Source organism: Vulpes vulpes, chromosome 10 (genome assembly GCF_048418805.1).
Source record: "Vulpes vulpes isolate BD-2025 chromosome 10, VulVul3, whole genome shotgun sequence".
Classification (NCBI taxonomy): Eukaryota; Metazoa; Chordata; class Mammalia; order Carnivora; family Canidae; genus Vulpes; species Vulpes vulpes.
Genome location: NC_132789.1, coordinates 87,176,882 through 87,201,359, shown reverse-complemented (window position 1 = coordinate 87,201,359; position 24,478 = coordinate 87,176,882). Strand labels below are relative to the sequence as shown.

The window sequence follows — 24,478 nt, the reverse complement described above, 5'->3', positions numbered from 1 at the left end:
CGAAGCAGAGGGGGGAAATGAGCTGGTTATTAATCTCTTACTATGGAGTAGATGTTCTGGCCGTTCCTTTATGCGCTCCGCAAGGTAGATATTAAATCCGTGCTTCTCAGCTGAGCAAACAGAGGCTTCCACTGGCGCAGCTGTACATACCGTAGCAGAACCTGACTCCAGAATGCAATGCTTTCTCCTTATCTCTAGTTTTCCGCCGTCTTCTAGACCTCCACGTCCCAGCCCAAAAGTTCCTAAAAGTTGTTCACCTCCTTTGGGTGGGGAAGCTGGCTAGCCATTTCCTGGTCATTCACTCCTGCAAGCGGGGGAGGGTGGGATCCAGAAGGAACCTCAGCTCCGGCAGGCCCGGAGGGACCAGGGCTGTGGGAGGTCGGGGCGCGGGGCCCTCCCGGCCTGTCCCTCTCGAGTTCACCAGGCTGGACTGAAAGCGAGGGGACAGGCGGGCCACACTTCCCAGCCGGTGAGGAAATGGCTATGGCCCTTTCTCCAGAAACATTTTTTTTCCAGAGTTCCTGGGAGTTCCTCCTTTCTCCGTGGGAGCGTTTTCCCCCCTCGCTGAGGCGGCCTGGTGAGCTGCCTGCCTCTCGCACCCTCCTCTCAGGAACCAGGACCTCTTCTGTATTCGACCAGCTCCTTGTCCTGCTCGCACAGGGAAGGAGGTTAAGTGTATTCCACGTAGTAACCACTCTGCTGAGCTCTTCCAGGTCCCTCCCTGTTAACGTTGATGCCAGGGCCTGGGAGGAAGGCATCACGATGCGGCAGTTCGCGGAGCGCCCTGTAGGACCCACCGTTGCACACATTCTCTTTTTCCCATAAAGTTTTCCCGCTTCCAGACGGACAGAGCGTGCCTGTGAACCAGAGCTGCCCACACAGAGAACCAGAGATAACGCCTGTTGTAGGGCCAAATTGAAGATTCAGGGAGGATGTCAGTGTGTGGGAGAAGCATTTGTTCAGCCTGGATCTGAGAGGAGCTGTGTGTCGTGCTTCCATAGGTTCTCAACAGGAGGTGCGTAGAAGCGGCGGTGATGACAGGCCTGGCACTGAAGTGCCACATAAACAAGAAGTCTTTGTTTGACAGGAAGCACTACTTCTATGCAGACCTCCCTGTAAGTATGCTTTGTGGCCTGCCCTCTGTGAGTTCTCAGAGCTGGGGAGGGGGCGCCGTTGGTGCGGGGGAGGGGGCTGTGCCTCTCATGTTTTCAGTTGGAGCTCTGTCCCTGCCAGCGGGTGGCTCTGCCTGGCCCTGATGAAGGCAGGTGCCCCCCGATGTTTACTAGATTGGATGCAGTTGTCCTGATTGCTGACTCCTTGCTTAGCCTCATGCTTCTGCTGGCTCCCTCATAATTGAACAGGGAGTAGAAGCCAGTGTTCTCAGGCTCAGTCCAGCCGTGGTGTTTGGTGCTAATTGCCTGCGAGGTCACATCTAACTCTGTGGCTGATGCAACAGTGAATGCAGACTGTAGCTCTGGAGACAGAGTGATAGCTTCCCTCTTTGAAGTTGAAGTTACCAATAATAGGACTGTCCCCTCCAGGGACATTTCTGTCATCTCACAAGGAGCGAGTAAGTGGACAATAGTAAGCAGAAACATGAACCAGAAGCCTCGACTAACAACAGTAATTGGCTGTGCAGGAGGTCCAATATTAACCTGCTTTTTCCTTATAATTATAAAATTTCTTCTTTAGGAGAGGCCAGTGGGAACTAGAGCCAGTTTTTCTTGATGTTGAGCTGAACCAAAACTGTCACGTCCAGTGGGTTTCCCAAAATAATATTTCATTTGATCTGAGCCTCTGAGAGTAAGTGTGCCCTTTCTTCAGATCTAGAAAAAGGATAGTGATGATACTGCTTCACGTCACCCTCCTTGAACTGAAGATGAGGATGAGCTGGTCTTTAGTGGGTGAGGGCAGAAGTAGAATTAAATAAAAAATGCATCCGCAACGTTATGTCTCCAATTGCTTGCTACCATTTTTCCCCTCTGCTGCCAGCCTTTAGCAAATTCTGTTCCTTAGTAGGATGAAGGGAATGAAGCAGCGTTTTCCCCCATCTTTTGAGAATGATAAACAGTTTGGTGGAGGTAGGAGACTTAGCATTATGCGATGAATATGAGATGTTTTAATTACCTATGGCTTTCTGTTCTCTCTGGCCCAGGTGGCTCAGATAACCAGAGTTAGTGTTGCCAGATATTACGTGGAACACACTTACACTAAGAAAGTATTTCTTGTTTATCTGCAGAAACAGTTTATTCAAATGTGAGTGTAACTGAGCATCCTGTGTTTCATTCAGCAGCCTGGTTCAGAGTTTAATTTTTACAGATTGAGACTTGCTGTTTCAGCACAGAGAATGAATTGGCCTAACCGGGGTGGTTCTCAAAGTGTGGTCCCCATGCCACTAGGATCGCATCTCCTGGGAGCTTGTTAGAAATGTAAATCTCAGGCGCTGTCCCCAGATCTACAGAATCAGAGACTCTTTGGGTGGGCCACACAGTCTGCTTTGACCAGCCTGCCAGATGATTCTGATGCAAGGGAAGCTGGAAGAATGCTGGCCTGGTGGCTGAGAGCACAGACTCTGGAGCCAGACCATCCGTGTTCAAATCCTGACATGGATACTTACTAACCCTGTGGCTGTGGACAAGGCACTTAACCCCCTCTGTGCCCGCATGCCCCTCTCAGGGTTGTCATGAAGAGGATTAAATGGTGTAAAGAACTCCAGAAGCACTGCGGCTGCTTTGGCTGCCCCTCTGTGTCATCCAGTTCTCCAAATAGACCTCCCATCTCTTTACGGGGTATTGATGCCTGTGGGCATTCAAAAGTCACTCGTCTTCTACTTAGAAGGAGGTGAGGGAGTCCTAGCAGCATCCATCGGTATCTTAGTACTGTGTGTTTTCTGTTGGCTGCGAATGAGCGGCAGAGCATTTTCTAGTAAGAGAAACGGGGGAAGTTGTTGGGTCAGGGAGGGCAGCTGGCATGACTGGTTAGCTTCAAGAGCAAGAACAAAACAAGCTTCAGTGCACTAGCAACTGCTGTCTGCCAGTGCGGAGAGTAGATGGCAGAGTGCTTAGCCAGCGCTTCCTAATAAGGAGGGTCTGTCAAGAGCCCAGTAATCAGATGCAGGGTTTAGGCTAATGAGCTAAGTGGAAACAATAAATTCTTCTCTTAGAGGCCTCTGACAATGGGATTATTGTTATTCCCCAAAATGGTACTTGGGTAGGGAAGATGGGATTTGTGTTGTTTATTGCATCATTACTGGGGGTGGGGGAGGTTCAGGGAAGGTAAGGGAGAGGGTGGGAAAAGCCAGAAGAGGCCAGGCTAAATTATGGCGCCCCTGCATAAACTAATTTTCCTCTGCTTTTTCCCTTTCTCTTTTGTTGTGTTGTATTTTTAAGTAAGTCTATAGTTTCGTGACATAAAAAGAAATAATGAACTGGATTTCAGCTTATGTTTATGGCCTAGTGACTGTGTACCGCATGTTGTTTGCAGGCAGGCTACCAAATTACCCAACAGAGACTCCCGATTGCTGTGAATGGGAGCTTGGAGTACAGTGTCTGTGTGGGGAAGAAGCGGAGTCAGGTGATCACCAGGACCGCGAGGATCAAGCAGATCCAGCTGGAGCAAGACAGTGGCAAAAGCCTCCATGATGAGCTGCGGTCTCAGACACTCATTGATTTGAACAGGGCAGGTAGGCTCAGACATTTTCTCTTCCTGTCCCTCTGGCCACCTCACTTCCCCTCTAGAGTTTTCCCAAACCAGTTGAGGAAACAGGCCCAAGAGTATGACAGATCTCGATCAAATATCAGCGTTGGTATTGGCACAGCTGACTGGACTGTGATCACCCTTGGGTTTGCTAATGACCTACCCCCAAAGTGTGAACATTGTAGCCACCTAGTCACAGACTCAGTAGCTGATATCTCAAGCAGATGTTGAAAGAACCAAAGTTAACAATGAAAACGTGATGGGGAGGAGAAACCATTCAAAGGCTGGAGCCCATGTTGAGAGGCCATCAGTGACTCAGGATTTTCCTGAGGCTTCAGCCTAATGTATCTGCCAGTCATATTGGAGACCTGCCGTCAGGTAACTCTGCCTTGTCTTTGGTAGGAGTTGGCCTTCTGGAAGTGGTGCTGGAGCCTGACATGTCCTGCGGAGAAGAGGCAGCAACAGCCGTCAGGGAGCTGCAGCTGATACTTCAAGCCCTGGGGACTAGCCAGGCAAATATGGCAGGTAGAAGCCACAGAGGCTGTGTCCCCCTTCTTTTACTTTCTCTCTTTCCACCTCCCATATCTCTTCTTGCTGGAGGTTTGTTCTCTGTATGAGCTACACTGGGGTTGTTTATGGTGTTTTGTCAGCCTTCAGACCTCTGGGGTTTTTGTTTTCTCCTTAGAGTTTTCCTTGGATTCTTTAATGAACCTCTGGTCAAAACTAAACACACTAACAACAGTGCAGAGGCACTGAGCCCAGGAATATGAGATTAGGAGTTGTTAAAAGAAATTCGGCTGAGTAAATTTGAAGATCAGACTGGCTTTATTTAAAGATTCATGAATCAGGCAGCCTCCCATCTAGCAAGTAGAAAGGCGCTCCAAGATGCTGTACAAAATGGTAGGCTTTAATAGAGAGAAGGGGTGAAAAGGGACATTTTCTAGCAGAGAGTGAATAGTTTCAGGCAAGGTCTCATTTCTTTATGAGGAAGGTGAGGGTCTCTTATGCAGATTACCCTCACTAGTGTTGATTGGGAACTTCCAGGTCATCTGGATAAAGGTCAGGCTCCCAGGAGAGGCTGAAACTGCCATGAAGTTTTGGTTTGTAGTAGTCAGGGCAGGTGACTTTGCTTTGGGCCTGTTGTTTGTTTTTCTGTCTTTTTCTTTTCTTTTCTTTTCTTTCTTTTCTTTTCTTTTCTTTTCTTTTCTTTTCTTTTCTTTTCTTTTCTTTTCTTTCTTTTTTATTTTTATTTTTTAACACTCTAAGGCCTAGATATTTTCTTCTGATTTCTTATATCCAAATGGTGTTTTGCACCAAGTGAGGATCAGTAAAATAATGTGTTTGAATGGTTTCATCTATCTCAGAAGACACTATATTTATCCAGAATAGCTCTGAATTTGTGAGTTTTTGTGTAGGTAGCATTTAGTTGCTACTTGGTGCTTTTTCTTCGAGTCTCTCTTATTTTGTGAATTTTCATCCAGCTATAGCTGAAGTCAAATTATATCAAGTCTAAGGCAAGATTATGATTTCACAAAACTTTAACTTTGAGATAATATCTTCAGTTCATTAGAAATGTAGTAGAAAATCAAACAAAAGAAACACTTGTGCCATTGAGGCTAAGCAAACTATACATTTTAAGTGTTTGCAAATTGGATATAAAATTACAAGTGTTGGTCAAACTCAGTTTCTTAAGGGCTCACTCTCATGGCCCCTTCCTAGCACTCCTTTGTCTACTCTTAAGTCCCTGAAAGCTAGCCTCTCCCATGATTGCCCCCTTTTTTCTGTTCCCAGGGCTTTTAAAAAAACTCTTGGCACTCACAGAGCATTCCTTGAGCTGAGAAAGGCAGGAATGGAGAAAAGATACAGATTCCGCATATTGCAGTTGTTAATTCGTACCTCTGTACATTGGTATACTAGAATATTCCAGAGAAATACAACCAATAGAATGTGTGTATATGTGCATGTATATGTTAAAATTATATGTATGTATATAGATAAAGAAATTTATTCTAAGGAGTTGGCTAATGTGATAATGAAGGCTGAGAAGTCCCATGATCTGTAGTGAGAAGGCTGCAAGAAAGCAAGCTCCAGCCCAATTTTGAAGGCCTGAGAACCAGTAGAGCCAGTGGTGCAAGTTCCAGTTTGAAATGAATCCAAAGGCAGAAGAAGACTAGTATCCTGGCTGGAAGACAAGCAGGCAGGCAGAGAGAGCAAATTCCCTCCCACTCTACCTTTTGTTCTGGTCAGGCCTTCGACAGATTGAATGAGGCCCACCCACAATGGCAAAGGCAGTCTGCTTTACTCAGTCTACCAATTCAGATGTTGCTCTCCTCCAGAAATACCCTTAAGACACACCCAGAAGACTGTTTAACCAAATATCTGGGCACCTTATCACCCTGTCAAGTTGACCCTTTAAAATTAACCATTGTAAAGTGGTCATCATAGATGCCAGTAAATACCATTGAAGATGATGATTCATCTCCCTGTTGGTTTATAATACTAATTGCCAACCTTTTTATGTCATACAATACATCTGTGTGTTACAGAAGGACTTCTGAAATTGTAATGCCACATTTGTTGCATAGGACACGTTACAAGCAGCAAATTGTAGCATCGAAGTCCTGGTACAAGTTGAATTTGGAGACAGAACTTGCCTGTTTGCTATGTTCTTTAAACAAAAGACTGGGATAACGCAACCACATGGGTATGAGTGGCATAAAAGCTGCCTACAGGTTTACTATATAGAAGTGAGGCTGTGTTGTGGAGTAAGAGAACTCTCCAGTTCACATTAATGGCTCATGCTGCTTTTTTTACACACATAATGAATAACATAGGTGAAGTATGGGCTGGTTGGATGGTTATCCGCTTATGCACTGAGTGTTGATTCTCTATTGCTTTAAAAAAGTTTTTATTATTCCATTCTTCCTCAAAATGTCTGTGATTCCTCGCAAACCTATGGAATAATAAACAGGCCACCTGTTAGCTGAGAAATAGTCCCATCTGGGTCCTTGCCAAGAGATAAACCATAATGGCAAGAACTCATCAGTCAGTGACAGCTGAGAGGATTCATTAAATCTCATTTGTTGTGACACTTTTTGTTGCTTTTAAATACAAATCCATCAGCTTTGCCCCTAGCGCAGCAACAGAGTGGCTGCGGTTGTTCTAAAGTACTGTGGGGAGGGAAAGTCTGCCTGGAGTCTGCAGGGGTCCAGCTTTTTGTGCTGTTAGCATTTTACCATCCCCAACCCCTTTGCTCATCCTTGTGTCCCACCACCATAGGACCGCCGTGTTGGCATGGGAGACCGCATCCTGAGAACTGAGGACTACCCTAGAAGGGACAGTGGACCCCCAGAGTGCTCTTGGAATAAAGTTTAAATTGCTCTGGCCTGTGATTGAGTGAGTTCCTGATAGTTTTGCTAATGAGCATGGATCAACTGAGCCTGGGTTCCAGAAGTCATTTCCTGCTCAACGGACATTTGCCACTCTTGAGATCCTCAAAGCCGGCTGTTGAGTTGAATGTGTACTGGAGTAGATATTCTCAGTGTTTCAGTGATGATGTCTGTCACTTGGAATACTCAGCATGTGCTCATCAGTTCACTAGGCATTTTTTTAAAGACTTATTTATTTGCTAAGACTCATTTATTTAAGAGAGAGAGGTAGAGGAGGGGCAGAGGGAGAAGGAGACAAGCAGAATTCCCACACTGCAGGGAGCCCAATGCTGGGCTCCATCCCAGGACCCTGAGATTGTGACCTGAGCCAAAATTAAGAGTCAGATGCTTAACTGACTGAGCCACCTAGGCACCCCTCACTCTCACTAAGCATTTTTTAAAAAAATATTTATCATCTTGTTTTAAACCTTACAGTATTCCTGGGAGGTAGGTGGTATTACGCCTGTTGTACAGGTGAAGAAGCTGAGGTTTAGAGAGATTGGCTTGTTTGCCCAAGACCCACCAGAAGTGACTGAGCTAGGATTTGAGCTCAGGTGTGTGAGTCCGGGAGCCCTTTCTGTAAGCCCTACATCACATTGCTTCTTAGTGGCAGCCACCACAGTGTCCCAACTGCCATAGATGACAACTTAGAGAAGCAAGATGGCAGAGCATGGGTGCTGAGGCTTCTGCAGTCCCAGACCTGGGTTGGGACCCTATCCTACCCTCTTCTAGCCAAAGAACCTGGGCAAGAGATTCTGATTTCTTTGAGCTTCACTTTCCACATTTATAAAATGAGTCCCCAGATATATGGAAGAGGAAAGGAAGAAAATGAAGAGGAAAGGAAATCAGATAGAGTTGGGACAGCTGGTTGTGGTGTCACCGTGTACTGAGATGGGGAAGACTGGGCGAGGAATGGCTTTGTGTGGGAAAATCTGAAATTCCATTTTGGATGTGTTAAGTTTGAAATGCCTGAAGGATGTCTAAGTGGCTTTGTCTAAAGCTATATCGTAGGGAATGAACGTGATAAAGTACTAAAACTTATCACAGGCCCTGACAAAAAGCCAGTGCTCAGTAAGCGTTTGCTGCTTTTATTAGCAATAATAAATAGTATTGCTTTTACAGAATCTCCACTCATTTTGGATAAATAAGCTTTGTGAAATACATTCAGTAAAATTTGGGGTATGTGTGTGTGTGTGTGTGTCAGTGTCAGAACTTGTTTAAGTCCTGGAGAGCTTCCAGTGATCAGAATGAGATAGCTTAACAGACCTCTCTAAATCCTCAGGCCCCTGCTGTTTACAGAAACAGTTTTCTGTCCTGATGTTATATTTCTGATGTGTGAATGTGTTTTAGAAAAAAAATATGTAGCTGTACCATATCACTGTGCTCAGTGGTATAGTTTTCTAGTTTTGCTGTTACAAATCTCTGCTTCTGGAGGGTAGAAATTGAGTTTGATAGCATTCTCATGATGTGTGAATGAAGGCCCTCCCTCAGTGTTGCAGAATGCATTGAAGTAAACCCGACTGGTAAGTCTTCTGTGCACTTGAAGCAATTTAACTTAATTTGTTTAAAAGGTATTTTGTCTTCACTGGGTAGAATATCTTTTGTTAATGTTTGGTACTATATTTGAATCCAGGCTAGTGGACTCTCTTTCAACACTGCAGGATACTAAATGATTCCTCTCAATTATGTAGTATGTATGGCCTTCTCTGGGAGAGACCGAAATTCATGCTTTTATTCCTTATCCAAGTTAAAATTCTAAATTGTGAATGATGGTTTCATTTTTAAAAGCAAGTGAGGCCCAATCCAGGGTTCCCTGAGTTCAAAAAAAAGTTGTTTCCCAAGAATTGAGATTTGGTTGAGCAGAGCTCAGCATACGTTGGAAGTTTTCCTTTGAGCTGAATGGGCCTTTCAGATGATTCCAGCTGTAGATTAATCCTATTCAGACAGAACTTTAAAACTGATCAGGCTCTTTTGGTGAGATGGTAACCAATCTGCCTACTCTTTGCTTAGGAAAATACCAGAGTTTTGACTTGTTCAACAAGGTATTAATTTATTGAACAGTTACTCAGTGCCAGATACAGCTCTAGACTCTGAATATAGCAGTGAAAAAGACATTATTGTTCCTGCTACATAGAATTTATATCTATGAGGGAGATAAAATACATTAATAAAGTGGTAAGTGCTTTAAGGAAATAAGTAGGATGCCATGATAAAGAATAACATTGGAAAGTGAGGGCCTGGCAGAGGAAGTGACATTTATTTGAGACCTAAAGGATGACTCAAGGCCCTGGCCAGCATAGGACTAAGGGGTGAGCGCTCTCGGGAAAAGCTAAAGCAAAGTCTCTGAGATGAGGAAAAGCTTAGAATATTCTGAGGTAACATAGGTAACACACGGCCACTGTAGGGAAAGGATAACAGGCAGGGGTGTGTGGCATCAAGTAAGACTGAAAAAAAAGTAGACAAGGGATAGGTTGCCAGTAATAGTGAGAAGTTTGGATTTCATCCCAAGTGTACTGGGAAGTCATTGAAGGGCTTTCAAGCAAGGGATTGACATAGTCTAATGTTTTAGAAAACCACTCTGGCTGCTCTGTGGAAAGTGCATTTTAGTTGAGTAAGGGTGGTAGAAACAAAGAGACTAGTTAAGAAGTTTTTGCCATGGTTCAGATGAAAGATGATGCTGTTTTGAACACAGTGGTGTTGGTAAGGATGGAGAGATTAAGATGAGTAGATTCGAGGTAGAGTTTAGAAGTAACAGGATTTTTTAACAGGCTGGTATGGAAATTAATGGGCAGGAAGAAATGAAGGATGTCTTCAAAGAATCTTGAGGAGCTAGGTAGCACTATGGACTGCAGCTAGGAAAATGAAGATAGGAATGGCTGCATGGAGAAGAAATCAGGATTTAGTTCTGGAAAGTGAAGCGTCTGTGAGGTGGAGGTGTCAAGTAGATGGTGGAGGTAAGTATGAGACTCTAAGTAGAGGTCTGAGCAGAAGAGAGAAATTCAGGAGTCATCAGCACATTGATGGCATTTAAAACCACTTGCCCCTACAGAGGGAGTGCAAGAAGAGGGTCCTGAAGTGGATGGGAAGGCAAACACCAGCAAACGAGATGGAAGTAGAGTGTCCATGGAGGTAGGAGGGGAGACCAGGAATATATAAGATCACAGCAGCTGAGAGAAGAAGATAATTGAAGATCAGTTGGTATGTTGCATGCGGCTTGGGTGTCCAAGGAGGTGAAGACAGATCAGGTCCTGTGTCTGTTGCATTTGGCAGCCGGGAGAGAGGCCACTGGTGACTTTGAGGAGGCATTTTCAGAGAGGCAAGGATGGAAACCAAGAGAGGTTAGGAGCAAATGGGAGGTGAGATAGTAGAAACAAGCTGTGCCATGAGCAAGCAAAAACGGGTTCGAGAGGATTTGCTGGAAAGGAAGGCTGATTGACCATAGCTTAGTAACTGATGGAGGAAGAATGGGGCTCAAGGGACTAGGGTTTGGGGTTTTCGTTTTTTTCGTGAGAGGTACTTTTGCATGTGTCTCTACTGGAAGTACTGTGGAGAAAGTGAGGTTGATGATGGATGTGGGAGAGAGGATTAGCTGAAAGAATGATGCTCTGGGGCAGGAAGATGGGTGAGGTTGGAAACCTGGGTGCACCCCTCCATACCCTTCCATTCTGGTCTTAAGGGTAAGATTAATTCAAAATAGACTGTAGTCATGTGTTAAATTCTGTGGTATTGACTGTGTCTCTTCTCATAGTTCAGAGGAGCCACCAGTGGAGAGAGGCTTATTGATGAGAGCTTCTTGGGGGGAAGGTCGTAACACTACAGTAGGACCCTGAAGGATGAGCAGAGGCTGAAGAAGAGACAGTAATACTCATGAAGAGGATGTGCTGGAGCCAGCAGACTGGGCAGGGACTCGTATAGAGAAATCAGAGCCTTCCCCTGATTGCAGGAAGGTTCTCTCATGGAATGAGTAGTGGGAAATTGTGGGTCATGTCAACCAAATCCGGGTGAGAGCTCTTCAATACCAGGCGGAGGAGATGAGATGGTCCAGTTGGAGCCGGCCCTGCACTTGAGCAAAAAAAGAGAAAGATGAAAACCATATTGGAGCCGGACGAAAGTCACAGCAATATTCTGGCTAAATGGACAAGGAGGGGTTGCTTTGGTAGAAGTCAGGGTGCAGTTCTGTAACTTGGTCTGAAATTCTGAGTCCTCTGGAAAGGGCGGCAGCCGTGGATGTAGAGAGGCGGTGACAAATAGGAGGGGCATTAGAAGAGAAGAACTGACAGGGTCCAGTTGTCTGTTTGGATATAGAGGGGAAAGAAAACAGGGCAGATGACTTCCGGTTTCTCAGACTAAGAATCTAATGATGTCAGGAATAGTTGGGACTTCTTGAAATTCAGGGAAGCATAAATTGTCAAAAATGTTGAGGAGTCCGTGCTAGAGACATAGAGTAACTTCTAAGCTGGAAGCACCTTTGCCCTGACAGTCAGCATGGGTGGCGTTGGGGCTGCACAGTGGGGGAGCTCATCCTTTGTTCTGAGGGAACAAGTGGAGACAGTAGGACAGACAGTGGCGACCAGCAGTCTCAAGCTTGGAGGAGGTCGAGCCCCACAGCTAAGTGTTTGGATAGGGAGCAACAGATACCAGAACCATGGACTTTCTTGGCATGGAATTTCCTGTTTCATTATTTTAATATGATTTTGCTGTGGAATCTTGGAAAATGAATTTATTCAGCCTGTCAGAACTCTTAGGTTTGGCAGGTTCTTTTTAAATGTAAAAACTCACCTAGGAAAATAAAAGTCCAACATTTTGTCTTCTCCTTCTGCTCCGTTTGGAAATTGTAAATGAAATCGGAGCGTAGAGAATTTAAACTTTACTTTGTGGGGTGTAAATGTGATTGTTTTTTATCTTCATCTCCTTAGTTGTCTTTTAGGATTTTGCTTCTCTCTCCTCTCAAGAGCCTCTTAGTCCTCTCCACAAACCACCTGTCTCCTTAGGGGTTATTGTTCCTAATCTAAAGGGGCTTTCTGGGTCAGAGAAGATCCTCCCCGAATGGGGGTGGCCCCCTCTGAGTTCTTCCACAGACTCACCCCTTCATAACAGCGCTGTCTGCAGCAGCAGATCCTTATAGCAATCAAGAAGGATTCAGAGTCCTGCTTGTAGAAGGAAGAAATTAATATAGTACCCAGAGGAAAGAGGAAGAGACAAACCCAGGTTTCCGGCTCTTGCCCTTGAGTTGCAAATTCTCAAGGACTCTCATGGATCTCCTGGGATCACTATTGGAAATCCACTCTCCATTGGAGAGCTATGTAGGGTTATCCGATGATCATTTCTGATGCCTTCCCGCCCAGCTCAGCTCTGACACTCTGAATAAAAACTCAGGCTAAAACTACAGAGTAATTCTCCATTTTAACAGTGTTGTTTTTCTAATTTGGCACAAAAGAAATTAGATTTCTCCAGCTGGTATATCCAGAGTTTCTCCTCTCTCCTGCATGTGCGCAGCTGCACACACATGTGCACACACATATATTCACATCTCAGATCCCGTAGTACTATAATTCTCTTAAGTGGACTGAAGTACCAGCCATGTGCTTCGGGACCACATTCCACAGCAAGTGAAAGTGGATATTGCTTGCCTAGAAACCATGTTGCCTCAAAGAATTTCTAAAGAGTTGTATTTTTTCTCTTCTTCCAGAGGGCCAGTTGAGAGTGGATGCTAATATATCTGTTCATCATCCTGGAGAGCCTTTGGGTGTTCGAACTGAAGTGAAGAATCTGAACAGCGCCAGGTTCTTGGCCAGAGCAATAGGTGAATGTCAGCTGTTAACTTTTAATATCCTTTTTTGTAGCAGTTACCTATTGCTTTGTAATAAGCCACCCCATACCTCAGTGGCTTGGGGTGGCTTGTTAACCATTTTAGCTTTTGCAGTTCTACTGATTAGATCCTGCCTCCACTCATTCATGTGCTTTGGAAGCTGGTAGCTTAACTGGAAACAAAAGGTCTAAGATGATGACCTAACTCACAAGTTGAGGCCTTGGTGCTAGAGGTCATCTAGGTTTCTCTCCACGTTGTCCTTCTTCATTTGCTTGCCTACCCTGGGCCTTCTTGTTTGGCCAAGGGGCATTCCAGGGGGATGAAGGCAGAGGCCTCAAGGCTTCTCGAGTCCAGAGCTCTAGAACTCTCCTAGTGTCTCTCCCAACACGTTCTATTCAAAGTGAATTGGATTTAGAGCAAATTCAAGGTGAGGAGAAATAGGCTCCATCTCTTAATGGGAGGATCTACAAAATGCTGTAGCTCTATTTTTCCATTTACCACATTCTTTCTGACCAGTGTGAACTTTATCAAATCATGTTTATTTATTATAGATTGGCCATAGTTTGACTTAATTGGTTAGAATGTTTTTCTGCTTTTTGCTGTTTTTACTAATAGATTCTTTGTGCTATATCATCAAGTTTGAGTCTTTTTTTTTTTAAAAGATTTTATTTATTTACTCATGAGAGACACAGAGAAAAGCAGAGACAAAGGCAGAGGGAGAAGCAGGACTCAAGCCTGATGCCAGACTTGATCCCTGGACCCTGGGATCACGACCTGAGCCAAAGTCAGACACTCAACCACTGAGCCATCTAGACACCCCTTGAGTTTGGGTCTTATTGGAGTACATGCTGGGGGTACTTAGGTGTTGACAAATATAATAATTAAAATAGAACAGTTGAGCAAGATAAACATCCACGCAGTCCCATAGAGATTGCTGACTATGAAGACATCTCAGAAGACTAAAAATATTCTTTAAAACCAAAAGTGTCTGGAGAGGAAGAGAGAATATAGGGATGGGATAGAGTTTCAAGTGTACCATTTAAGGATGCACAGAGCACAAGACAGCTGAATGCATTGCTGTGTGTTTAGTAGAGTGCTGGGTCTGTTGAGAAAAGTATTGGAAACAATGCAGAAAAGATTCTCTGGTCTTACATAAAACCTTATCCCGAACCTGCAATGATCAGCCTCAATGAAGATGCTTTGAGTCTACAAATTTTCAGGAAGAGGGCACTAACATGGTCACGAGGATAACTTACATAAGGGAAAGGGGTGTAAGGGCAGGTCTCCACCTATAAATGGACCAAAGACGATGGACTCTTCTGTCTGTAAAAGGAGATATGGTCCATGCTTATGAAGCCATGAAAGATTTGGGTCAAGGATACCCTTACAGCCCAGTTTTGTGAAGTAGAAGCTTGGAACAAATGGAAGAAAGTTCCACTTCACCCTGTGGTTAGTAAGTATTCTGGAATTCATTATTCCAATAGCTGGTGATGATAACCTTTAAAAAATAAAAAAAGCAGCAAGATTTTAAGTAAATTTATTCTTAATGATTTATGAAGGAGGACCCCCCCCCCCCAAGACAGAATTCTTCCTGTGTCCTGACTCAGACAGGAAGAACCACAGATTTACTATGATGGGCTTAATTCTCCAAGCCCATGATCTTTCTATCTTGTTTTTCTCCCTACATCATGCCTAGTAGCCATTATCCGATTTCAATCAAAGAGAGCATTGGAGTTGAGAGGTGGGATGGAAGACACATTTTGGTGTTTCTACTTCTTGTAAGCTCGGATAAAAGAGTATGGATTTGGGTGAGGGAAGGTGGTACATGCTGGGGTGAGGAGTTTTGGGGGGAGGCTAAAGCAGCTCTCAGCAGCTTAACAGTTGTGTCTGTGTTTTGATTACCATAGTGTGCCTTTTTGGGTAATGAGGGAACATGGCATAAAGCAGTGGCTCTTAATCATTTGGGGTCATAGATCCCTACGAAAATTCTGGACTCTGCCTCCAAAAAATGTACAAATGCACACACTCACATTTTGTTTATAATTTCAGGAGGTACCAGACCCCTTGAAGTATATCCTTCATCCCTGGATAGGAAATCTTGATAGGCAGCAACTCTATATCTGGAGTTAGTTGGCCTAGATATTTTCCTAGCCCTCCTGCTGCTAAGAGCTGTAAACTGGACTGGGTCACTGTGAATCTGAGCTTTCTCAGAAAGTGAGGGAGCAGAGCTTCCTAAAAGGCCCTTTCCGGTACCATTGTCCTATGACAGCAGTGAGAAGAGAAGATAGCACATAAAGGAAGGATTGTTATAAACAACTCTTTTTTTCCTTGTTTTTTTTTTTTTTTTAAAGATTGAGAAAGAGTTCTAATTATTGCTTGATTGGATGAAAGAAATCAAAATATGATCCAAAATTATTGTTTGTCTTAGACTCTGAAATTGAGAGACAAATCAACGAACTTGAGAACGGACGTGAAATTCTGAATGAAACTCGCTCATTTGACTGCAAGCTGGGGTGAGTTTGCATTGACAAGCGTCTTGCACACAGGTGGGTGGGGCTCCAGTTTGGGTTCACCTCACACCCGCCACGTGACCTTGAAGCAAGTACCTCACTCCTCTGCACTAAAGCTTTCCTCACTAGTACAGTGAAGAAAATACCGTACGCCGCAGGATATTATACCCTGAAGGGCTGGTAAGAGGTTAAAACCGAACTAGACTTGTGCATAAATACTTCCAGTATAGCTTCCAGTTTACCACGTTGTGGCCAGAATTTTTACTTCCTTAAATTCTATCAGACTTAAGCTCTACCAGTTCAAGCTAGAGGTAAAGAAAGCATAGAGGTGGTTATAGAGTTACCCTTTTATGTTTGTTTTGATAACTTTGACTCTAATATTCTGACTCTGAGTTTTGAGGATTTTGTGCTTTTAGCAGAAAACTGAAAGAAGCTCAAAAGACTAGAGTTTGAGCTGGTTAGAAGCCAGAAACATTGAAGCAATTTCTTCTCTTAAAAAAAAAAAAAAAATCATTCTGAATATTTCTTTTGCATTAATATTTTTTGATGTAGTCATGTGAATATCTCTCCAAGGTCGAAGAGCTTGAATTTGCCTGTGTCCCTTATTGGTAGGGGAAACTTCCCTTTGCACATATGCTGGGCAATGCTGCATGCTATGTTTGCTTAACGTTTTCCTGTTTAACTATCATAGGTGCACCATCCCGATGAGGGACAAAGAAGGAAAACAAGACTACAGGTGGTTATTCCTTTTGTCAAAATACCATTATGTTTTTGGGTTTGGGGCAAATTTCAAATCCACTTGCAGAGTAACATAATGACCTGGATAGTGTTTAGAAACCACTTTCTGTTTGTATTGTTGCATGACGGAAAGCCTAGACTTCCTATTTTACATGTATCCTGAGAGAAAGAATGTTTTCTTGGTTTGGTAACTTCAGAGTGCCTTCAGCTGTTGGAAGACATTGTTGACTCACTCCTGCATGAGAGTTGTTATAATTGAGCTAAGAAGGGGCCTAGAATATTTATATTCAGTTACAAATTCAGTAACACACTAAAGATCCTTGAGAGGAAAGAAAAAAGAGATGCACATGTTAATGCCATTTCCCTTCACACCTCGGGTGATACTATTTAATCAATAAATTAAACAAGTTGGACTTACTATGAGATCTAGAAGTAAAGCAAATAATAAGAATAGGCTTAAAGTAAATTAAGCCTTTTGTTTGTTCCCCATTGAATTTTGCAGATTGTAAAGACTGAAGTTGTAAGCAACAAAGTTGTTGAGATTAGCCCACGGTTCAGGTTCCTTTGCAAAGCACAGCTCTTGCTGTCACTGAGGAACAAATGTAGCATTGTGATGTAGGAAAGAAGCTTCTAAATCCTTAGTGTGAACCTCCCCTGAAGGGCTCCTCTTGAGTGTCAAAGTCAAGACTCTTTTAATCACTATAATATTCTAGGTTCAGTTTGTTCTTCCCAAGAACATCTTTGGTCTCCAGTGTTGCCCCCCTACTCCTTTTATGCTGCTTTCTTACTCAGCATGGAATAAATAGGCAGGATTCAGGAACCCTCCCTTTGGTGTTCTCATGCCCTCAGAAGTCAGACTGATTCACAGCACAGATTCGGAATTGAGGTGTTGGGTTGTTTGTACATCTGATCTCTCACCTTGGTGCTACCATTTGTTCTGCATTATCCTGCTTTTGCATAAGCCCTTTGACAAGTAGAAGTGGAAAGGAAATGTTAGATGCTGGAATGGAGCAGAGGGAAAGTCATTACATGCAGTGGGACAGCAGAGAGTTCCCATGTACTCCTTGGTATATACCAGATGCTGCACCTCCCCCCACAGCACCCCTAATAACATCTTGCACTGCTGTGTGATTTGCATTTATTACCCAAGAAATGTTGAAAACTCAAACTAAATGCATGTATCACAAACATGCCACAAAGAGTGTGGTACATTTGTTACAATCGAACTAAAATTGAGATTTTATTATTGACTAAAGTCCATAATTTACATCAGGGCTCACCCTTTATGTTGTACATTCTGGAAGTTTTGACCAAATGGATGATGACACGCATCTTCCATTACAGTGTCATAGGCAGTAGTATCCCTGTCTTAAAAAGCCCCTGTGCTCCACTTACTCATCCTTCCCTCTTTGACTCTATAGTTTTAAGGCAAAATCTATTTATTCCACTTCTCAAGAAAGAAAGTTTTCATTTTCTTTGACTTTTCATTTATTTTCACAAATACTGCTAAGAATGGTAAGAATTTTTAAATGGGGAAAAGTCATTTTTCTACCTAATAAGTAAATTGTTCTCATTTGATCCTAATTTTCCCAGCCTATGTCTTTGTGAATATATACTTTCTCCACGGTTATAAATCACAGTGTAGCATCAACCCTGTGTTACACCTTTTTCACTCACCATAGTTTATAAGCACAGAGAGGGGCAGGTCTGGTGATCGATCGCCTGACCTGCTGTGTACACTTGTACAAAGACTCATTCCTGAGAAACAGGAAGAATTGATATTCTGGGACATTAGAAAATATTTGGACTTTCTTATATTTTTATTTTTTAGATTTTATTTATTGAGAGACAGTGCATGAGCAAGCATGAGTGTGGGTGGGGGGTGGTAGAAGGAGAGGGACAAGCAAACTCCCTGTTGAGTAGGGAGTCTAACACGGAGCTCAGTCCTAGGACCCTGAGATCATGACCTAAGCCCAAGTCAGACACTTAACCAGCTGAGCCACCCAGGCGCCCCAGAAAATATTTGGAATTTTAATGTGACATCTAGAGACAAAACTTTCATATCAAGGATAGGGTTTTGTTTTGGATTTTTTTTTTTCCTATTAAACCTAATTCTTCTGAGTCATACACCATATTCCCTCTCTGCCTAGGTTTATGCCCGAACCCAACCTGCCTCCCTTGCTGCTCTATGACACTGCGTCTTTGCCTCCTGGCGCAGACCCACAGCAAGTGATCAACATTGACAGGATTCGGGAGCAGCTCCCTGAGCTCCCCAGTGAGACCCGGGAGCAGCTCGTTCAACAGTATGGGATGCTACCAGAACACAGCTTCACCATACTGGTAGGTATTAATCAGAGGCTCGGACAGCCCCAGCTCAGCAGTTTGGGTACTGCTCCACGTGAGCTCTGAGTAGAGAAGGCAGCTGCTTCAGGTTGTACTATAGATGTTTCGGAGAAGCAGCAGCTGTGATAACCTTTGCTCACTACCCTTTATGGTAAATACTCCTCATGAAACCAGAACATGAAGCAGAGTCTCATGTCAGTCATTTCTTGTGTGCAGAAGTGAACAGCTGTTCACAGCAGCCATGGAGGCTTCTGGAAGACAGTCCAAATGCTATGGATGAATGTTTTCCCATGTGTCTGCAGGACAAGAGAAAATCAATGTATAGGGCTTCTAGATGTCTAGCAGTATTGAACCATGACAGGGTCTGGCAGGAAGTTCGGTTCTCAAAAGCCAGCCAGCTGTTTCTCCAACTGTAGAAGAAAAACATTTATTCCGCACAAAATGTTGAAAACTCTGACTAAAAGTACCGGTCCTTTGAGGCTTGAGGATGCATCTTAAGGGGCGGTTAGAGAATCTGACACCACTGAGACCTGCTTAGGGATTTTCCATTCTTTTCAAAGCTGCTCAGGGCTTTGCAGTTCTCTTTGTCATGGCAACTTTAAAGTGCTGCAGCATCAGTGAGGGTAGGGTTTTGTCACAGTTGTCTTCTGCTTGTCTGTTAGGGAGGAAGTAGAGAGTTTTGCTGCTGCCTGTTTCAGGGATTGGGTGAATGTCGCACTTATCTTCTGGAGCAGCAGAGTCTGTGCACACTCTGGATTTTTGTATTTTAATTGATTAATAATGACTGTATAGGGATGTGAGAACGTACATACTGATATACTTCAGTGACAGCAGCCCTGCCATTGCTGGTCCACGGTCAGCAAGCAAATATTTGTAGAATGAAAGATTTTCTCTTTATAAATCAGCTAATGGGAAAACTCTTCAGAGAGTGTCCTATGAAAACTCCTCTTTTCCTACCAGTAATGATGAGGCACGCGCAGATGTGTTTTCATACTGCCTCCTATGGGCTGCCGTCACACCTAGTCATATCTGTCTGATGGTTACATGGCTAGATTTTAATCCTTTCTTAGTGTGACTTGTTCAGCACTTGGCAGGCAAGCACTGTGTCACCTTCTAGCTCGCTGTCCCTCAGCATGGGCTGGCACAGCAGCAGCGCTTAACACCAAATCTTCGACTGTGCGAGTCAGTCATCATTTCGGACAGAACACCTTTTAACCTGAAGCCTCTTACGACTCCAGCATTTTCCCTAGGCTGATTTAACCCAACTGAGTTTTCATCCTATCTATCTTCCCTACGTCTGATGAATTTCCAGCCCACTGGAAACAAATCCCAAACTGAATTCTCAATGCTAAATTCCAGTCCTGCATTTGATAACTGCCAGATTACACAGGGGTTGGAGGGCCTGGGACAGAACCTGCTGGGACTTATCTTCCAAATTGTGACTTACCTGCCTTCATTTGGCCTTCCACCAGGTGAACAGAGACAGCAAGTGAAGAAAACCCAGGTTTCTTGGCCATTTCTTTGCTCATGACTGTGATTTCAGAAAAGAATCCACTAAATATGATGTTAAAAGCTCTTCTTTGTATATTAACTTTCTTTGCAAGAGAGGCAAACAGACCTTTGAGCAACTCCTCTCAAGAATATGGCTATTTCTCTCCAAGGCACTGTCTGTAAACATATGCTCCCTTCAGAGAGCATAACTCTAGCACTGTCATACTTGGCCTCCGACAAGCATATGAGTGATGGTGGGGAGCATCTGTCTCCTCAAGGAAAGCCAGTCCTCTGAGGGCAAGGACATTCTCATGCTCGTGTTTGTGTCCCAGGCACCCTCACCTGTCCTTCACAGGAGGCCTTGCATAAATGTTTGCCGAGGGTGCCCCATGAGTGGGTCATGGTTTAAGGTCCTGTTGAGGGGAACCTGTCTTTCATCTGTTCAGTCCACGACTTTTATTTTGCATCTCCTATGTAGCAGGTACTCAGGGACGAAGATTTGGGGGAAAAAAAGTTTCTTTGCTTTCCAAGAGTTTATTTATATACATAGACACACATGATGCAGCTAACCAGCCCCTGGGTCAGATTGCAAGAGATAGATGCATAATGTGTGATGCGAACCCAGAGAGGCAGTGATTACCTTGATTGGGATGAAAGGGAAAAACTAAAAGAAGGAGGTGATTTTTGAGTCAGTTTTGAAGGGACTTACCTTTTAATATCTTAAAAAATATGCCTATTTTTATAGCTTGCAGGTAATGTATTAGGTACAAAAAAATGCGTGTGTGTGTGTGTGTGTGTGTTTTAAAGGGCTAGTACTTGGATTTTCAAGGATGAGTGGAAAGACAATTTAATAGCAGTGGAAAGAGAGTGATTCAGACAAATTGTTTTCCTGAAAGTGGGCATCCTCAGCTCTTTACGACTTTGTAATCATTGAAAGCTGAGTTACTGAGACCTGAAAATGATATATTCAGGTTTTTTCCTGCCTTCATCAGAAACACAACAGATTGCTGAGAAGGGCAGATGCACAAATCTAATGAACCATCTTTCAATTTAAAGAGTGCCCAGGAGTATTCATTAAATAAATAGTGGTGGAGGTGTGCTTTGCAGAGCCTTGATTCCATGCTCTGTACCTTCAGATTGCTTATTCAGTTAAGCATTTAAGCACATATCCACCCTCACACACATGCCTCACCCACAAATAAGAAACACTTCAGAATTTAACTCTAGTCTTTAATTTATCTGGTCATTTTATTATGTGGTAAGCACTGGCTTATGATTTATGCTTGATATTTACAGAACTCTAATATTTTAGCATCTACAACAGTGTCTGGTACATAGTAGGCATTCAGTGAATGGACAAATGATACTGTTACAATACTCATGAAAGTCCTAGAAGCACCAGCATTTCTGATAAAAGCATCCTTGTTTCTAAAGGTCAGATCCATAAACTGCTCTTGACTCCCTAGCAAATCATGGGATGATACCAGTCTCACTGAACTCTGGGTGAGAAGGACCTGGATCACCACTTTAACCATCCCTCTGTACTGTGTCCAGATGCAAGTCACTTGGCCTCTCTGACTCTTGTTTTCTGAACTGGTCCTTTTATGATATTAAATCCAGTCTACATCCTGGTTTTCTCTCTTAAACCCTCCTGACAGTCCCCTCCCAACAGAAAACCTGTAGTACTGTTTTTTCCTCCAGTCACATTAAAAGTATGTTGCTCCACCTGAAACTTCAACCTATTTAGTTCACCTTGCTTCCCTTTCTTATGTCAAATTGCCTTGATTGCTGACCTCATTTATAAGGATTAAGGAATAGAAATGTAGAAACTGAGATCCAGGTATTAGGATCCTGAAAAATGAGAGATTCTAATAGCATAGCAAGTCCTTCTCTGAGTCAGTATATCCCAAGAGTAATTATGAGAATGATGTAGATGATATGCATGTGCATTTTTCTTAGCAGATAATCCCAGGGTGATGTTTTAGGAAGAGATATCCCCACAGGTATCTGCCTTACCTGACTCAGAATGCAAACAAATTGTAGTCATTTGCTTAAGCAGGACAAGAAAATCACTGCTCCCTGACAGCAGGTTCTGCAGTTTATAGCAGGTCACTTTGTTGTGAAGTAGGCTCCAGGCCCAGCATGGAGCCTAACTGGGGGAGGTGGGGGCTTGAACTCTCAACCACTCTGAAATCAAGAGTCACATACTGAACCAACTGAGCCACCCAGACACCCCACGGGTCACTTTTTAATTTACCTTTACAACAGCGCTCTGATAAATATTGTTGTTGTCCCCATTTTATGGATAAGGAAACAAACTGCGGTAGAGTGTAAGACATTGAGTAACTTAGCCAAGCCTCTGGGGGGCCAGGTTCAGTGGTCTGCAGTGACTTCAGGGCCCACGCTTTATTTACATGTCCAAGGTCTGCTGCCTGCCCACACATGTAATGTGCCACAATTCCAAACAGCAATGATGGTTCAAGTTCATTGCTATTTTAGATCACTTGACAGAGAAAATAGAGTTTTTACTTTTGTTAATTCTAATGTTTCATACAGTCCCACTAATGCTTCGTGAAACAGTCACAGACCATTGGTTCATTTAAAACTTCTGACCACTCTCCTTGGTTTTTAAGATGTCAGACTGCCTCATAAATAAAGAAGTAGTGCGCTCTCCTAAATTTAGTGAGAATCCATCAACTCCAATGAAAAACAGAAATTCTATCCATTTTCCAAGTAGAAAATTTAAGTCACAAAAAAGAGATGTCAGCTCTCCTCTGCAACTTTATTTTCCTTCTCAAACTTGCTACCTCAGGTTCTTGGCTCCTTCTGAATGAATCATTGAAAAGGTCTCCACAGAGGGCAGAATTGGGGGGGGGTGGTTGGTGAGGTTTGTGGGATGATTTTGCCTGTTGCCTCATGTCACGCAGTCCCGTACACGGTAGGCACACGGTAAGGACCAGGTATGAGCTCGCAGGGCGGCTGGCCGTGTACGAATTCAGTAGATGGAAAGATGTGAGTCTGATCAAGATTTCAGCAGAGGAATGGCGTAGCATTCCCAATTCAGTGTTTCTTGAGGGCCTGCTGTACTCACCACAGCTCCCTGTGCTGTTTTCAGGTTAAAGAGCTTTATCTTTTCCATGTCGCTTTTAACTCTCCCAAGTAGCCCTGCAGGGCAATGGGTTGAAACACAGAGAGAGAGACAGTCTTGATTTCAGATCTCACCTCTGACACCTGGGAGCCGGGAGGGCTCTGCAAAAGTAACTGGCACTGTTATCCTCCCCAGCTGAAAGAGGGAATGGAATGATTCACTTCCCCTGAAGATGAGTGACACAGCAGAATCTTCACTGAATCTAAATACAGCCAAGCAGACTCCCTAGAATAAGTTGCCGGGGACAAGAGCACTGGCCCCAAATAGCCGCTAACACATTGAGAGCTGTGCAAGCGAACTTTTAAGAAAACTCCAACATGGCCCCAGTGAGACTGTAGGAAAATGTGATTGTGAACCTCTAGATTAGTGGCCCGTGCTGCCATACATGTCTGTCTGTCCTTGTATTCAACCTCAAGATGTGTAGTCTCATTTCAGCAACCTCATTTTCTTCAGGTGCTTTTTCTCCATTTGAAGTCATAATCCTTTGTTTCTGACACCATGAAAAAGGGTAAGGTGTCTCCAGGGACAGAGAGGCAGGAAAAATATGACTAGGGTTGATTGTTAAATGGGTTGTTTCCCAAAGAATTTTGCTTTGAGTTTCTAGTAGCCGAGATATGGCTTGGTTTTCTTTTTGGATCAACTGTCTATAAAATAATTTCCCATGATAAATATCTGTATGCCAGTAGGTAATAGTACTTTAAAACTAATACTTTAAAAAGGCATCTGGAACTATAGTGACCAGTTTTAGACTGTTTAGGTGTACTGAGGAGCGCAGCCCTGGCCTTCTAACTACTGCTGAAGGAAAATCCATTTGGTCAGCATCGTCGCTCACCATATTTCAGCTCCATGTAATTTTCGAAATTGATTTTATTCTTCGTTTTATAAAATTGCACCCAGTGTTTGCCAGCTTACGGGTGCTTTTATAGTTACTTTGTGCACTAGAAACATAACCGATATTTTGTTCTGGTAAAACTGAATAAAAGATGCATCTTCTAACTTTACTCCTGAAAAACCAACAATTCATTTATTTCAGATGCAAGTGACAGAGGACTTTCAGAGATGAGGATCCTTTGAACTCAGATTCATTTGACCCCCTCAGGGACCTGCCCATTGGAGCAAAAGTGCAGGGAGGAGTGAAGTCCTGAGTGCCCAGCCTTGGGGATTCACAGGGACTCTTTTCATCTGTCCTAGAGCTGGGTTTCCTATTTATGAAATGATTTCCTTTTGGGGACAATTAAAATACACTATTTCAGGTTTCAGTCAGATCTTGGAACAAATGAGCAAACACTACCTGGAACCTTTGTTGCTATTTTTA

The 24,478-nt window shown here is 43.4% G+C and overlaps 1 protein-coding gene across 2 annotated transcripts in view; it reads left to right on the top strand.

Moving 5' to 3' along the window:
• The window catches only part of GATB (glutamyl-tRNA amidotransferase subunit B), an 89,825-nt gene that overhangs the window by 33,167 nt on the left and 32,180 nt on the right, over positions 1–24,478 (top strand). The window contains exons 3-9 of one of the 2 annotated variants that reach the window (XM_026016591.2): positions 1,002–1,115; positions 3,484–3,682; positions 4,099–4,221; positions 12,814–12,927; positions 15,362–15,446; positions 16,135–16,179; positions 18,332–18,521. In XM_026016591.2, the coding sequence (XP_025872376.1) occupies positions 1,002–1,115; positions 3,484–3,682; positions 4,099–4,221; positions 12,814–12,927; positions 15,362–15,446; positions 16,135–16,179; positions 18,332–18,521 (870 nt within the window). The remainder of the gene's footprint in view (positions 1–1,001; positions 1,116–3,483; positions 3,683–4,098; positions 4,222–12,813; positions 12,928–15,361; positions 15,447–16,134; positions 16,180–18,331; positions 18,522–24,478) is intronic. The other variant, XM_072724825.1, reaches the window with a different exon arrangement.